We start from the raw sequence: 16,815 nt of genomic DNA on the forward strand, positions 1-16,815 counted from the left end.
GGGGTGGCAGCATCATGCTGTGGGGGTGCTTTGCTGCAGGAGGGACAGGTGCACTTCACAAAATAGATGGCATCATGAGGAAGGAAAATGATGTGGATATATTGAAGTAACATCTCAAGACATCAGTCAGGAAGTTAAAGCTTGGTCGCAAATGGGTCTTCCAAATGGACAATGACCCCAAGCATACTTCCAAAGTTGTGGCAAAATGGCTTAAGGACAACAAAGTCACGGTATTGGAGTGGCCATCATAAAGCCCTGACCTCAATCCTATAGAACATTTGTGGGCAGAACTGAAAAAGCGTGTGCGAGCAAAGAGGCCTACAAACCTGACTCAGTTACACCAGCTCTGTCAGGATGAATGGGCCAAAATTCACCCAACTTATTGTGGGAAGCTTGTGGAAGTCTACCAGAAACGTTTGACCCAATTTAAACAATTTAAAGGCAATGCTACCAAATACTAATTGAGTGTATGTAAACTTCTGACCCACTGGGAATGTGATGAAATAAATAAAAGCTGAAATAAATAATTCTCTCTACTATTATTCTGACATTTCACATTCTTAAAATAAAGTGGTGATCCTAACTGACCTAAGACTGACCTTAAATGTATTGTAAATGTAAATGTTGAAATGTTGAAATGTATTTGGCTAAGGTGTATGTAAACTTCCGACTTCAACTGTAGCTCTTGCAAGACCACTCCATGAACAGATTTAACAGATTGTAATATGTAAATATTCTGCGTGGAAGAAAAGACTGGCCTTATAACTTAAAGGGGCCTAACTCTCCCCACCACAGGGCTACTCAGGAGCCCTCCATCCTCACCATGGAGTGGCACCAGACACAGTGTTTGCCCGTCAGCCCGTGATAACTCTTGATCTTCTTCTGACACTTGTCACACTTCCCAGAGTCACAGTTCCCACTGACCCAGTCATGGGTTGGAACCTGAGGCAGGAGACAGTGTCAGATGCAAGACTGACAAACATACGCAGGTACAAAGAGAATGGCTCAGACATTCACATTACAACATACACTAAGAATGAAGAGGCATTGGAAATACAACTGCAAATGCCACTGTAAAATTGTATTTAAAATATTTTACAAAATCATACCCCCGTGTCTTTCTTAGACTTGACATAGGTCCTGGTACAGGGAGCTGGGTTTCTGTTGGCACAGCGTCCATGGACCGTGTATTTACAACCTTGAAAACAAAGACAAGTAAACAAGGCGTTACGCGTCTCCATAGTGTTTTCAACTATTATTGTCATTCTCTCGTTTAATCAATCATGTTAATCAAGACAAGATATACATGGCTGACAATTAAGTAAAAAATAAACAACACCACTACAGTTTTTCCTATGGACATTCTATGGAAATATACTGCAACCAGAGTCTATATATTTACATTTACATTTTAGTCATTTAGCAGACACTCTTATCCAGAGCGACTTACAGTTTAGTGAATACACTTTTTTTTTTTATACTGGCCCCCCGTGGGAATCGACCCCACAACCCTGGCATTGCAAACGCCATGCTCTATCAACTGAGCTACATCCCTGCCGGCCATTCCCTCCCCTACCCTGGACGACGCTGGGACAATTGTGCGCCGCCCATGAGTCTCCCGGTCGCGGCCGGCTGCGACAGAGCCTGGATTCGACCCAGGATCCCTAGTGGCACAGTTAGCACTGCGATGCAGTGCCTTAGACCACTGCGCCACTCAGGAGCGTATATATGGCTCTGACTGCAACATGGGGGTGTCATAGGTCATTATGACTTATCTAATGGTACATGTTGACATCATCCAATTCTGAGAATGAGATTCCACTAACTTCCTTTTAATTGTAAGTTCAGGATAGGTGTCTTCCTGCAATTTTCTTGTTGCTTTGAGTGGATTGAGGAAGTTAAGTTGTATTGCCCTCTAGTGGTGAGACCAGACAATGACACTCACAGGTGCAGCAAAGACCCTGTTTCCTCAGTCCTAGCAGCATGCTCTGACACACGTTGCAGTAGACAGGTTTGTTGAAATGTTTCATCCTCCATAGGTGCTGCCCATCCTTCTGAGTCATCTGGGGGTGGATGGTGGGGGAGAAAATACATCTTATGTTATAATAAACAACATATAAAAAGGTTGTATGTGCTTTTTAAAATATTTTATGTTAAAAACTAGTTTGACAATTTTTGCACACTCCTAAAACAAACACTGAATCTTAGGGTAAATGTCTTCTCAGCCTAATCTGATCTCATATTTGGAAAACACTATGTAAGCAATGCAACATTGATACACATTTCATTCTAATATTGTCTCATGGTTGGAGATTGGGGCGTCATCTGCTATTAGTGATGCAGTTAGCAGAAAACATAAATCGCCTCTGAGTTGACAGTTGTCTTTTGAATTGCCTTTGCATGCCATGATGCCATCTATCAAAATATCAGAATTCTGCAGAAAGGAAACTATGCTGTATAATTCAATGAGGAATGGAATGTACATTTCTACGATTTTTCCATGGAATCTCCTTCGGTAAATATAAGCCCTTTCGATGCAATACTACATCACCAACACCAATCCTAACACCAATGTTTGCTGCACAAGATTATATACAGTAACAAGGTCACATATTTGATATGCTCTTATCTAGATTATAGACACAAATAGACAGTAAAAAAATGCTTTTACAAACATTGGTTTAAAGCATAGCCCCTAAAATCAGCACACAACAATGTGTGAGTGAGAGTGCTGGATGCAGGCCTCCATGGCACTCTCATTGGTGGCCTGAAATAGCATGAGGGGAAGTCCCTGGGATTGTTTTAGGCGCAGGAGAAAGACCAGTTTACAGTTCAGATCTTCACAGTCAGCTAGCCAAACAGTCCACTTTGCCAGGTGGTCAGATAACAGACCCAAAAGTAAACTACATTATCAATAAGTAAGCCTACCCCCTATACCAAGACATTTTCTCAGACGCTAGTATTTCCAGATATCAGCACTTGGGAGACAAGAGTGCCAGTGGTCCTGTGTGGCTCAGTTGGTAGAGCATGGCACTTGCAATGCCAGAATTGTGAGTTCGATTCCCACAGGGGACCAGTACAAATGAAAATGGATCCACTCACTATTGTACGTCGCTCTGGATAAGAGTGTCTGCTAAATGACTCAAATGTAAGTGGCACCCCACTTAGTTTCGTTGTTTTAAACATAACCACTTTCTCTTTATACTGTAACAATCTATGTTCATATCCTTCCTTTCCATTGCAGTTGCTACTAATTGATGCAGAGGGTGAGGTTAGATGGAGCTGTGGATGAGAATAACAGATAGGCCATTTCCACTCCAACTCACTGTTGGTGAAGAGATAGATGTCTATGTGAACGAGGTGACATTAGCACACCTGCAGCACTGAGTCAGCAGAAGGGTGGTGCATAGAGGTAAGAGCGACAGACACACAGAGAGAGAGAGAGAGAGAGAGAGAGAGAGAGAGAGAGAGAGAGAGAGAGAGAGAGAGAGACAGAAAGAGTGAGAGTGACAGAAAGAGTGCGAGAGAGAAAGAGTGAGAGAGTGCACTGTATGTGTGTGAGTGAGGAAGAAAGACGAAAGGAGGGACTGCAGAGACCGGCTGAGCATATTTCTAAAAGGTACAAATACAGTAGTACATTGTCAATACAAAAATGCATTGGGAAATACACTGAGTGAACAAAACATTAAGAACCCCCCCCCTTTGCCCTCAGAACAGCCTCAATATCTTTGGGTCATGGAGTCTACAAGGTATCGAAAGCATTCCACAGGGATGCTGGCCCATGTTGACTCCAATGCTTCCCACAGTTGTGCCAAGTTGGCTGGATGTCCTTGGGGTGGTGGACCAATCTTGATACACACAGGAAACTGTTGAGCGTGAAAAACCCAGCAGAGTTGCAGTTCTTGACACAAACCGGTGTACCTGGCACCTACTACCATACCCCGTTCAAAGACACTTCAATATTTGTGTCTTGCCCATTCACCCTCTGAATGGTACACATACACAATCCATGTCTCAATTGTCTCAAGGCTTAAAAATCCTTCTTTAACCCGTCTCCTCCCCTTCATCTACACTGATTGAAGTGGATTTAACGGATTTAAGTGACATCAATAAGGGCTCACAGCTTTCATCTGGATTCACCTGGTCAGTTTATATCATAGAAAGAGCAGGTGTCCTTAATGTTTTGTACACTCCGTGTATAACACAAAGAGGATGCATCATGTGTACTCCTCCAGCCTGCACAGGAAACCTTTGCTGACGCAATAAAAGGGGAAGGAATGATGGATGGTCCCTTTTCCACCTTCAGCCCCAGTGGCATTATGGTCTTATTCATTAAGGCAAACCGTAGCAAAACGTAGTAAAACATTTTTACAACAGAAACAAGCATTTCTTATTGTTAATCCAAGTAGTCCCTCCCTGTTTCAGTTAGTTTTCTACCATTTTGTCCCTAATGAACACAGCCCAGCAGGGGAACATGGTTCACCCACCTTCAGCCCCAGTAATACCAGCAGAGGGACGTTGTTCATTCCTCCCTCCACCCATTCATCCAGAGAGACTGTGTCACTGCTGTCTGCGTCGATGGCCGTCATCATGTCCTTCAGCACCTGAACAAACCAAAGTGCATTCTAGCTTAGCATCTAAATGAGTATTCTTGAAGGGGTGTTTGTTCAGCAGATATTGGCACAGGGCTTCATTAAAATAGGTATTTTCTCCTCTGATAATCAGTTATTGTAAGGGACATCCCACATTTGGCCACACTTACTGGTCTCAGCTCAGACACATCCCAGCCCAGGTAATCTGCAGCGTGCATCATCTGAGCAATGATCCGGTCCACCTCCTGTAGGAAGAAGAGTATCAGTTATTGTTACGAGAAGACCTGATATACATTGTGAAAATTAATGGGTATAAGGTGATATCTCCTGCAACAACAGCCAGTCAATACATGTTATTACATTGAAATGGGTAATGGGGAAAGTGGGACAATACCCAGGGGGGTGTAGTTAATTCTGTGTAGATCATAAAAAAATATTACAAGTTGACTTACAGAGCTGTCAAGGACTCCATTGCCATCTCTGTCATACAGTTTGAAAGCAACTGAGGGAAAGATTTGCATATAAAAATCTTGAAAAGGCAATCAAACAAAATATCTATAAAAATAGACTGCAGCATGAAGCTCCTACGCGGTGGAGAAAACAGGATCAAGACTCACACTCCAGCTTGTCTCTGGGCTGGCCATCCTCCAACAGGGAGAAGTAACAAGAAACGTCCTTCAGAAAGACTTCTTCTAAAGGAGAGGACGAGGACAAGGAGGGGGAGGAGGATGGTGAAGTGAATACACAGTATAGCTACATATTCAGGTTCAGTCTGTGGACTTTGATAAATAAACCAGCACATAGCAATAGTGAAACTGATGACTAAACTATAGACAACAAAACAGGCCTACACATGGTATTTCAGAGGTATTCTACACAAGGGAAAATAAACATACTAGCGTTGTCCTGCCCGTCCAGTTGGGTTCCGCTCTGGAAGGATCGGAACAGGCGCTGGCAGAGATCCTTAGGGAAGTCCTCAACCTCCAAATAGCTCTTCAGGAAGAGACGGAAGCCTTCCTCATTGATACACTGGAACAGGAGATGGGATATTAATCAATCAGTAAATCAGTAAATTGATGGGAGATTGATAGTTTTCAAAATAGTCATCAAAACAGTCTGATTCAGAGCATTGATTTAGGTGAGAAGACCAATTCCTAGAGCAGGGATCATCAACTATATATTTTCTTGAGGGGATGGTCAGGGGGCCGGAACATATTTACAAATACAGTGCATTCGGAAAGTATTCAGACCCCTTGACTATGTGTTGAGGCACAGATCTGGGGAAAGGTACCAAAACATTTCTGCAGCATTGAAGGTCCCCAAGAATACAGTGGCCTCCACCATTCTTAAATGGAAGAAGTTTGGAACCTAGACTCTTCCTAGAGCTGGCCGCCCGGCCAAACTGAGCAATCGGGGGAGAAGGGCCTTGGTCAGGGAGGTGACCAAGAACCCAATAGTCACTCTGACATAGCTCCAGAGTTCCTCTGTGGAGATGGGAGAACCTTCTAGAAGGACAACCATCTCTGCAGGGCTCCACCAATCAGGCCTTTATGGTAGAGTGGCCAGACGGAAACCACTCCTCAGTAAAAGGCACATGACAGCCCACTTGGAGTTTGCCAAAAGGCACCTAAAGACTCTCAGATGAAACCAAGATTGAACTCTTTGGCCTGAATGCCAAGCGTCAAGTCTGGAGGAAACCTGGCACCATCCCTACGGTGAAGCATGGTGGTGGTAGCATCATGCTGCGGGGATGTTTTTCAGTGGCAGGGACTGGGAGACTAGTCAGGATCGAGGGACAGATGAACGGAGCTAAGTAGAGAGAGATCCTTGATAGAAACCTGCTCCAGAGCGCTCAGGACCTCAGACTGGGGCAAAGGTTCCCCTTCCAACAGGACAAGACCCTAAGCACACAGCCAAGACAATGCAGGAGTGGCTTCGGGACAAGTTTCTGAATGTGCTTGAGTGGCCCAGCCAGAGCCCGGACTTGAACCCAATCTAACATCTCTGGAGAGACCTAAAAATAGCCTTGCAGCGACACTCCCCATCCAACCTGACAGAGGTTGAGAGGTTCTGCAGAGAAGAATGGGAGAAACTCCCCAAATACAGGTGTGCCAAGATTGTAGCATCATACCCAAGAAGACTCAAGGCTGTAATCGCTGCCAAAGGTGCTTCAACAAAGTACTGAGTAAAGGGTCTGAATACTTATGTAAATGTGATAGTTCTGTTTTTTTATTTTATATATTTGCTAAAATTTCTAAAAACCTGTTTTTGTTTTGACATTATGGGATATTGTGTGTAGATTAATGAGAAGAAAAAAAACTATTTTATCCATTTTAGAAAAAGGCTGTAACGTAACAAAATGTGGAGAAAGTCAAGGGGTCTGAATACTTCCCAAATGCACTGTAATTTGTAGACTGCAAATGCACCGCAAGAAGCCCAAACAGATATACAGTTGAAGTCGGAAGTTTACATACACTTAGGTTGGAGTCATTAAAACTTGTTTTTCAACCACTCCACACATTTCTTGTTAACAAACTATAGTTTGGCAAGTCGGTTAGGACATCTACTTTGTGCATGACACAAGCAATATTTCCAACAATTGTTTACAGACAGAATATTTCACTTATAATTCACTGTATCACAATTCCAGTGGGTCAGAAGTTTAAATAAACTAAGTTGACTGTGCCTTTAAACAGCTCGGAAGATTCCAGAAAATGATGTCATAGCTTTAGAAGCTTCTGATAGGCTAATTGACATCATTTGAGTCAATTGGAGGTGTACCTGTGGATGTATTTCAAGGCCTACCTTCAAACTCAGTGCCTCTTTGCTTAACATCATGGGAAAATCAAAATAAAATCAGCCAAGACCTCAGACAAAATATTGTAGACCTCCACAAGTCTGGTTCATCCTTGGGAGCAATTTCCAAACGCCTGAAGGTACCACGTTCATCTGTACAAACAATAGTATGCAAGTATAAACACCATGGGACCACGCAGCCGTCATACCGCTCAGGAAGGAGACGCGTTCTGTCTCCTAGAGATTAAGGTACTTTGGTGCGAAAAGTGCAAATCAATCCCATAACAACAGCAAAGGACCTTGTGAAGATGCTGGAGGAAACAGGTACAAAAGTATCTATATCCACAGTAAAACGAGTCCTATATCGACATAACCTGAAAGGCCGCTGTCACGATCGTTCATGAACGGGTCAGACCAAGGCGCAGCGTGATATGCATACATGTTTATTTGACTATTAAACACAACGACAAAACAAGAAACGTGAAGTCCAAGGTACACACACAACATACCTAACACGGAACAAGATCCCACAACCCACTAGGCTGCCTAAGTATGGTCCCCAATCAGAGACAACGAGCGACAGCTGCCTCTGATTGGGAACCACACCGGCCAACATAGATCTAGACATACTAGAACTACAACATAGAAATACACAACATAGAAACTACACACCCTGACTCAACATATACGAGTCCCCTGAGTCAGGGCGTGACAGCCGCTCAGCAAGGAAGAAGCCACTGCTCCAAAACTGCCATAAAAATGCCAGACTACGGTTTGCAACTGCATATGGGGACAAAGATCGTACTTTTTGGAGAAATTTTCCTCTGGTCTGATGAAACAAAAATAGAACTGTTTGGCCATAATGACCATCGTTATGTTTGGAGGAAAAAGGTGGTGGCTTGCAAGCCGAAGAACACCATCCCAACAGTGAAGCACGGGGGTGGCAGCATCATGCTTTGGGGGTGCTTTGCTGCAGGAGGGACTGGTGCACTTCAAAATAGATGGCATCATGAGGAAGGAAGATTATGTGGATATATTGAAGCAACATCTCAAGACATCAGTCAGGAAGTTAAAGCTTGGTCGCAAACGGGTCTTCCAAATGGACAATGACCCCAAGCATACTTCCAAAGTTGTGGCAAAATGGCTTAAGGACAACAAAGTCAAGGTATTGGAGTGGCCATCACAAAGCCCTGACCTCAATCCTATAGAACATTTGTGGGCAGAACTGAAAAAGTGTGTGCGAGCAAGGACGCCTACAAACCTGACTCAGTTACACCAGCTCTGTCAGTAGGAATGGGCAAAAATCCACCCAACTTATTGTGGGAAGCTTGTGGAAGGCTACCTGAAACATTTGACCCAATTTAAACAATTTAAAGGCAATGCTACCAAATACTAATTGAGTGTATGTAATCTTCTGACCCACTGGGAATGTGATGAAATAAATAAAAGCTGAAATAAATAATTCTCTCTACTATTATACTGACATTTCACATTCTTAAAATAAAGTGGTGATCCTAACTGACCTAAGACAGGGAATTTTTACTAGGATTAAATGTCAGGAATTGTGAAAAACTGAGTTTAAATGTATTTGGCTAAGGACGGTTTTCACTGAAGAATACTGTACCAAGTTAGCTAGCTGAATAAACTAAGCCCAAATAAATGCTTCAGAGTTCAAGTAATAGACACATCTCAACATCAACTGTTCAGAGGAGACTGCGTGAATCAGGCCCTCGTGGTCGAATTGCTGCAAAGAAACCACTACTAAAGGACACCAATAAGAAGAAGAGACTTGCTTGGGCCAAGAAACACGAGCAATGGACATTAGACCGGTGGAAATCTGTCCTTTGGTCTGATGAGTCCAAATTTGAGATTTCTGGTTCCAACCGCCGTGTCTTTGTGAGACGCAGAGTAGGTGAACGGAGGATCTCCACATGTGTGGTTCCTACCTTGAAGCATGGAGGAGGAGGTGTGATGGTGCTTTGCTGGTGACACTGTCAGTGATTTATTTAGAATTCAAGGCACACTTAACCAACATGGCTAACACAGCATTATGCAGCGATATGCCATCCCATCTGGTTTGCGCTTAGTGGGACTATAATTTGTTTTTCAACAGGACAATGACCCAAAACCCACCTCCAGGCTGTGTAAGGGCTATTTGACCAAGAAGGAGAGGGATGGAGTGCAGCATCAGATCGCCTGGCCTCCACAATCACCTGACCTCAACCCATTTGAGATGGTTTGGGATGAGTTGGACCGCAGAGTAAAGGAAAAGCAGCCAACAGCATATGTGGGAACTCCTTCAAGAATGTTAGAAAAGCATTCCTCATGAAGCTGGTTGAGAGAATGCCAAGAGTGTGCAAAGCTGTCATCAAGGCAAAGGGTGGCTACTTTGAAGAATCTCAAATATATTTTGATTTGTTTAACACTTTTTTGGTTACTACATGATTCCATGTGTTATTTCATGTGATGTCTTCAGTATTATTCTACAATGTAGAAAATAGTCAAAAATAAGGAAAAACCTTTGAATGAGTAATTGTGTCCAAACTTTTCATTATGGGGTATTGTGTGTAGATGGGTGAGAACAAAATCAATTTAATCAATTTGAATTCAGGCTGTTCAAAATAAGTTTGGTGCGTAATTTTAACCTCTGACCCTTTTCCTGAGAAGTTCTGTGTCCCAGAATACAACAGGTTAACAGATACTCATAAAGATCACATTTCATCCATTTGTGCCACCTGATATTTCTGGAAAAATGTAGGAGGAGTAATTTTCTTAAGGGCTTCAAATCAGAACTCCCTCTGGAATACTGAACCACAAACCCATTTTTGGTTGCGGTTGCTTTTCCCTGGGTGATATGCTACATAACTGCCCCAGTAATAAATTATGACCCCACAATGCAGCCCAACCTCAATGTTAGGGAGGCTGGTGTAGAGAAGGAGAAAACAAAGGGGTTAGATAACCACGCAAAAAATGTTCTGTGCCGTTTGTCCGATTTTCCACTTCCTTGGTAATTACACAGTACTTTGAGAGGGTGCGGCTTCTCTGTCATTATCCTCATTGCAAAATGTATTTATTTCTGTAACCCATTGTTTCCCCTAAATTACTGCTAGTCTACCACTGTGTTGTTTGTATTCCTCTTGGAGAAGATGGGAATTACCCTAATTATTTGGCAAATCCAACTGCTGATATCGGCAATATTGGAAAAACTGTCCAGTTAAATCACCTAATGGCTTACTCTGCATGAGGCCAGCACACCACTCACATGGACCTTGCAGAATTGGCACAATTGAAGAGGTAATTTCCATTAGCAACTTCAGCTGCTTGAAAATTCATCAACCCCTGAAGACATGTCTTTCCTAATTGATTGGATTTATATCAGGGGTGTCAAACTCATTTTAGCTCAGGGGCCACATGGAGGAAAATCTATTCCCAAGTGGGCCGGACCGGAAAAACCATGGTATATATATATAACTTAAAAACAACAACTTCAGATTGTTTTCTTTGTTTTAATACGATCAACATACAACATAAAGCTGGAGCCTGAGGACAGTGTGTCCAAAATAGTACAAGCACAACATCACTATTAATCATAAAACACGTCAAGTTTATTTGAAAATTCTAAAGAAAAAGAACACACAATGCCTCAGTGATTAACAGAACTGTTTCACAGATCACAGAACTATATCAGGGTGTCATTTCTCAGGCAGAAATGTAGATAAAAATAATGAAATCCTGTTCCCCAAACAAGTGCAAGAACCACAGAGTCAAGAATAGGTTAAATATACAAATAAAATAAAATCAATTAAAAACAATAGCACATCAACATAAAAACATAAAGCTGGAGCCTGAGGACAGTGTCCAAAAGCACAACATCACTATTAATCATAAAACACCTCAAGTTATTTGAAAGTTCTGAGGACAAAGAACACACAAACACACAATGCCTCAGTGATTAACAGAACTGTTTCACAGATCACAGAACTATATCAGGGTGTCATTTCTCAGGCAGAAATGTAGATAAAAATAATGAAATCCTGTTCCCCAAACAAGTGCAAGAACCACAGAGTCAAGAATAGGTTAAATATACAAATAAAAGAAAATCAATTAAAAACAATAGCACATCAACATAAAAACATATAAACATAAATCTGAAAGCGTTGCTCAAACTCCCGTAACAGTCCCGTTATTTTATCTTTGAACTGCTTCATGTCTGCCACATGTTGGGTCGCGCACACATTTTTTCAGACAGGGGAAGTGAGCTGCATCACCACCGGCAAGTTGCGTCTCCCACAATGACAGCTTCAACTTGAAAGAACGTATGCTGTCATAATACTGCGTGACAACTTTGTTGCGCCCTTGCAGCTGTTTGTTCAAGTTATTCAGGTGCTCTGTAACATCCACCATAAATGCAAGGTCCTGCATCCATTCTGCGGAATGAAATTCTAACACTGGTTTGCCCTTTTCTTCCATGAACTGTTCAATTTCTTCTCGTAAATCAAAGAAACGCCTCAGCACAGCACCTCGGCTTAACCATCTTACCTCAGTGTGGTATGGCAGGCCATAGATGTGGTCTTTCTCTCTGAGAAGGCTGTCAAACTGACGGTGATTCAGGCTTCTGGATCGGATGAAATTAACAGTTTGGATGACCACCTTCATGACGTTATCCATCTTTAATGACTTGCAACACAAAGCCTCCTGGTGCAAAATACAGTGAAAAGTCAAAAAATCACGTCCTCCATTTGCAGATTGCACTTTCTCTCTGAACTTTGTCACAACGCCTGCTTTTTCCCGATCATTGAGGGCGCACCATCTGTAGCCAGGCTGACAGCGCGGGACCAGTCCACTCCGACCCTGTCCAGCGCGCCGACGAGTGCGGTAAAAATATCAGCTGCTGTCGTTGTATCTGTCATCGGCACCAACTCCACGGTGACGGTCAATGTGTCATCAACTCCGCGGATGAAAATGGCCAGTTGTGCAACATCTGTAATGTCCGTGCTTTCATCAATTGCAACCGAAAACGCAATAAATGACTTTACTTTTTGCTTCAACTGGCTGTCCAAATCCACTGAAAGATCGGAAATCCTGTCTGCAACTGTGTTTCTTGTCAGGCTGATATTTGCAAAAGCCTGCCGCTTTTCAGGGCACACAATCTCCGCTGCCTTCATCATGCATGTTTTTACAAATTCACCCTCACTAAATGGTTTTGAAGCCACTGCGATTTCATTAGCAATGAGGTAGCTAGCTTTCACTGCAGCGTCACTGATGTCTCGGCTGTGAGTAAACACAGACTGCTGTTTCTTCAGACCCGCCAACAGTTCATTCACCTTCTCTCATCTCCGCTGTCCTTGAAAGTTGTCATATTTGTCGGCATGAAGACTCACATAGTTATATTCTTTCAGCACTGCAACATGCTCTGAACACACCAAACATACAGCTTTCCCATTCAATTCCGTGATTAAATAGGATGACAATTTTTCTTGGAACACTCTGCACTCTGCGTCCACTTTTCTCTTTTTTGACAGAGACATATTGGGGCAATGAGGGTGCCAAAGCACATAATGTTAAAAGTAGAAGCCGTAATAAATATCGCGGGCAAAACAAAGTAGCTCATTGGCTGCACGTGCTTGACCTACTTGCTCTGCCCCGGTATAAACAGTTTGTTTGCTTAACACAATTGCTATTACGCCATCCAGTGGACGCAATTGGAACAGCAGTTTATTTTATTGAAAAATTGCAGCGCATTTTTATACTTTACACAAATATATATATATATATATATTTTTTTTATCATCTCGCGGGCCGGATTAAACCCGTTTGCGGGCCTGATCCGGCCCGCGGGCCGTACGTTTGACACCCCTGATTTATATAGCAGTTCACTCAGGTAGTCATGTCACATTCATCAACATGATACATGTTTTAATTAAATTGGATTTACTATTAGGAAACCAATGATTGTTTTTGGGGGGTATCACATGAGCACAAGCTGTGTAGTAATGTACCCTAGACATTTATCAAGAGGGACTGAGAGCGGTTGTGGTGGGGTCAGTATCGACATGGCCATGGTTTCCTCTCACCTCTCCATGTCTGTGCTGGGCCAGCCTGCCATCCGCATCAAATTCCCTCAGCACATCTTTAACCCTCAGCCTGCAGTCTGGGATGAGAAGAAACACACACCACAAACTCTTATTTTAGAGTACTACAAACATCACACTGTCTAAGTAATGATTCTAACAGAGAATGCGTATAGAATCACAAATTATAAATCAGAAACTATACAGATGGAAAACTACAAATATGTTCTACATAGCAACATTCATACAAGACCGGTGTATTACGGCATTGAAATTCAAATGGATAACGGACCCTATGATAAGAAATCCAGTTTTCCAGTCCTTAAATGTTCCTTAACATTGATGTTCACAAAATGTCTAAATCCAGAGATCTACCAAGAAAAATTATGTGGGCGCAATGGTGCAACGTTTTGCAGATACTTAGAAATATGAGAGACACTCACCACCACTTCCAGATATGACAGCGTGTGGGTGTAAATGGAAAGGGGTGCATGGCTAAGGAGACTGCCTGCCTGCCTGTCTGTACTCACAGTCAATGTACTGCTGTAGCTGGATGAAGTCGACTGGGTTCAGCTCCTTCACCTCTGGGTCTGTGGGGGCGGACATGCTGCCTGCGTCTGCACAAACCACTGGAGGGCGAGAGGAGGAGGAACACGAGTTGTATCAGTCTTCTGCTGTGTGAATGTGAAATGGAGGCGGCTCAGACATCAAACCAGAATTGTAAGCTGAACATAACAGTGAAAGGTGGTAACTCGCAAGGCTTTGTTTAGAAATAAAGTCGCAAGACGCTTCAGATCAGAACCCCATGCAAACCAGTTAGCAACGGCCTGTTTAAACCCACAAGATTTTAATCTGCAAATTGGCATGAACCACAGTTCAACACCAGCTCTGGCTTGCAAATACCCCTCAATGCCCTTTAGTCATCTCCAGTGATGATGTTAATAGGGTTCAGAGCAAACATTTGTCAGAAGCCCCTCTTCCCACTCCCATGTTTCAAAGGACATTCCATGTTTCAAATTACAATGAGCAAAACTATGTAGCCCCGTTCCAAGCTGCTAAGCATAAACAGCTTCAAGCTACACTTCACACCTCTGACCACTGTACTTTATTTAGAACGTCTCAAAGCTCTAAATAAGCAGTATCAGGCCACAGACACACCAGAGACATTATACGTCTCAAGAGTTTCAGTCTCCCCAAAGCTTTGTTCTTTAAAATGTCTGACCCAGTTTTCCAAATCATAAAATAATTGTATTAACCATAATCTCAGTTTAAAAATGGGTTACTGTTCCATTCCCTAATACCACCACAGGAGTATAGGTCAACCAGAGTCAGTATATATCTACAGCAGTCAGATGTCAAAAGTCAGTCATGGAGTAGTACTGAGAAAATCTAATTAAACTCCTAAACGCCCACTCTTTCCATGTGACGCGGAACCACAGCCTCTCTCTGCCAACAAAGGGTCACGCTGTTCCTACTAAATTCTCCTCAAAAAGGTTAGCAGCGTTGCCTAGCAGTTTTGTTCAGGCAGCCAATTAGCTGAGGGAGTAGAGAATTGACAGGAAAGTGCCACTTGTTGAGTAGGTTATTGTTTTTCGTCATGAATCTGGGAGGCAGCTCTGCAGAGAGGTCACTAGCTACCACAGCCACAAACCTAATCACACTGCTAACCCTAATGCCTAACCATAACCTTAAATTAAGACCAAAAAGCAACAATGAATTTTTACAATATAGACAATTTTGACTTTACAGCTGGCCTATCTAAGTGGAAATTACCCAGTTCTACCTCCAGGACAAAACTCATGACAATAAACGTTAACCTGCACTTGTTGATGGAAAAAGTGAAATATGGCAGGCCTTTAAATAAGAATCTTAACAACCAACTCCAACGACTTGTTTTATACTGCACATAATGCTACATTTTTGGATTCCTGTTAGGGCCTTAACCATACAGTTCAAATAATCAATCAAATAAAATCTGAATTGCTCATTTCTGCTAACTTGAACATTAAAAAAGTAATCTCTAAGAGCATAGTAAAGAAGTGCTTCTAAACAACACATGGAAAATCCAGTTTTAGGCTACTTCTAGATGCGTTCCCTTGCCTATGGCAATATGGCAGATGGCCGTTCTTCATGCCCTTCAAAGCAACACGCTGACATATGCATGCCTCTATTCCCTCATGTCGGACAGACGGTGTACAATCCTTGTCTGACATGATTTAAGCCAGAGCAACCTGGGTAAAATCTGATTCTCTACTTCCTGATCAGATATGATATTTGCATGCAGGATTTTTACATGCAGACTGGAAATCACTACCAGACAGAACAATGTGTGATATATATATATATATATAAAAAAGGCACTGGAAGTCGAAAAGGGCCCCAAACTGGGCCACCTCATGAGCCCCCCATATCCCCCATCCCATCCCAACCTCACACACACACGTCAGGATTGTGCCGATTGTGATAAACAGGTGAGTAGATTGGTAGAGCTGAAAGGGGGAGATCCAGGCAACCATCCATCCAGGCACAACAGAAACCTCAGCAGGTTCTTATCTGCCTGTGGAATGCCTCTGTGTTCTTAATACTCCCTTGTATACTGGGTGGCAGGTAGCCTAGCGGTTAGAGCATTGGGCCAGTAACTGAAATGAAGCTAGTTTGAATCCCAGAGCCGAGGTGGTGAAAAATCTGTCTGTGCCCTTGAGCAAGACACTTAACCCTAATTGCTCCAGAGTTGCCGTTGATAATGGCAGACCCTGGCCGTGACCATGTGTGTCCCCACTCTCTCTCAGGGGGAGTTGGGATATGCAAAAAAAACTTTTCCAATTCACACATGGCTATAATACACACTTATGCATGTGTTAAATAGGACAAATATAAGCACCCACCTAAATTACATCAGGTAGGTTAGCAGACGGAAGGAAGGACATGCTTGGTTGCTATGGAAAGTGTTTCCCCTACATCAGCTACGCTCCATTCGAGAATTGCCACGAGTGACTAATGGGAGGGAGGGAGGGCAGGGGAGCCCTCAGCCCAGCCAGCCGCTATGAGTGTTCCCCGGCGCCACCACCTCTCCTCCCACGCCACTCAGCTCTGCTTGGGCCTTCTAAACTAAAGGCCACACAGACTGGATTGCATTTCACATGTACAGTGGGGGAAAAAAGTATTTAGTCAGCCACCAATTGTGCAAGTTCTCCCACTTAAAAAGATGAGAGAGGCCTGTAATTTTCATCATAGGTACACGTCAACTATGACAGACAAATTGAGATTTTTTTTTCCAGAAAATCACATTTTAGGATTTTTAATGAATTTATTTGCAAATTATGGTGGAAAATAAGTATTTGGTCACCTACAAACAA

At 42.7% G+C, this 16,815-nt stretch overlaps 1 protein-coding gene across 3 annotated transcripts in view; it reads right to left on the bottom strand.

Annotated features, from left to right (window-relative positions):
- Positions 1-16,815, bottom strand: part of LOC121538033 (diacylglycerol kinase alpha) — a 34,337-nt gene that overhangs the window by 13,014 nt on the left and 4,508 nt on the right. Inside the window, exons 2-11 of one of the 3 annotated variants that reach the window (XM_045207040.1) lie at positions 13,990-14,088; positions 13,463-13,539; positions 5,489-5,621; positions 5,210-5,281; positions 5,045-5,094; positions 4,763-4,837; positions 4,488-4,604; positions 1,946-2,063; positions 1,110-1,198; positions 823-942 (exon numbers count right to left, since the gene is read on the bottom strand). In XM_045207040.1, the coding sequence (XP_045062975.1) occupies positions 823-942; positions 1,110-1,198; positions 1,946-2,063; positions 4,488-4,604; positions 4,763-4,837; positions 5,045-5,094; positions 5,210-5,281; positions 5,489-5,621; positions 13,463-13,539; positions 13,990-14,065 (927 nt within the window). In that variant the 5' untranslated portion in view covers positions 14,066-14,088. Of the gene's footprint in view, positions 1-822; positions 943-1,109; positions 1,199-1,945; positions 2,064-4,487; positions 4,605-4,762; positions 4,838-5,044; positions 5,095-5,209; positions 5,285-5,488; positions 5,622-13,462; positions 13,540-13,989; positions 14,110-16,815 lie in introns of those variants that run through there. The other 2 variants (XM_045207038.1, XM_045207039.1) reach the window with 2 other exon arrangements.

The sequence above is a fragment of the Coregonus clupeaformis genome, chromosome 24 (genome assembly GCF_020615455.1).
Source record: "Coregonus clupeaformis isolate EN_2021a chromosome 24, ASM2061545v1, whole genome shotgun sequence".
Classification (NCBI taxonomy): Eukaryota; Metazoa; Chordata; class Actinopteri; order Salmoniformes; family Salmonidae; genus Coregonus; species Coregonus clupeaformis.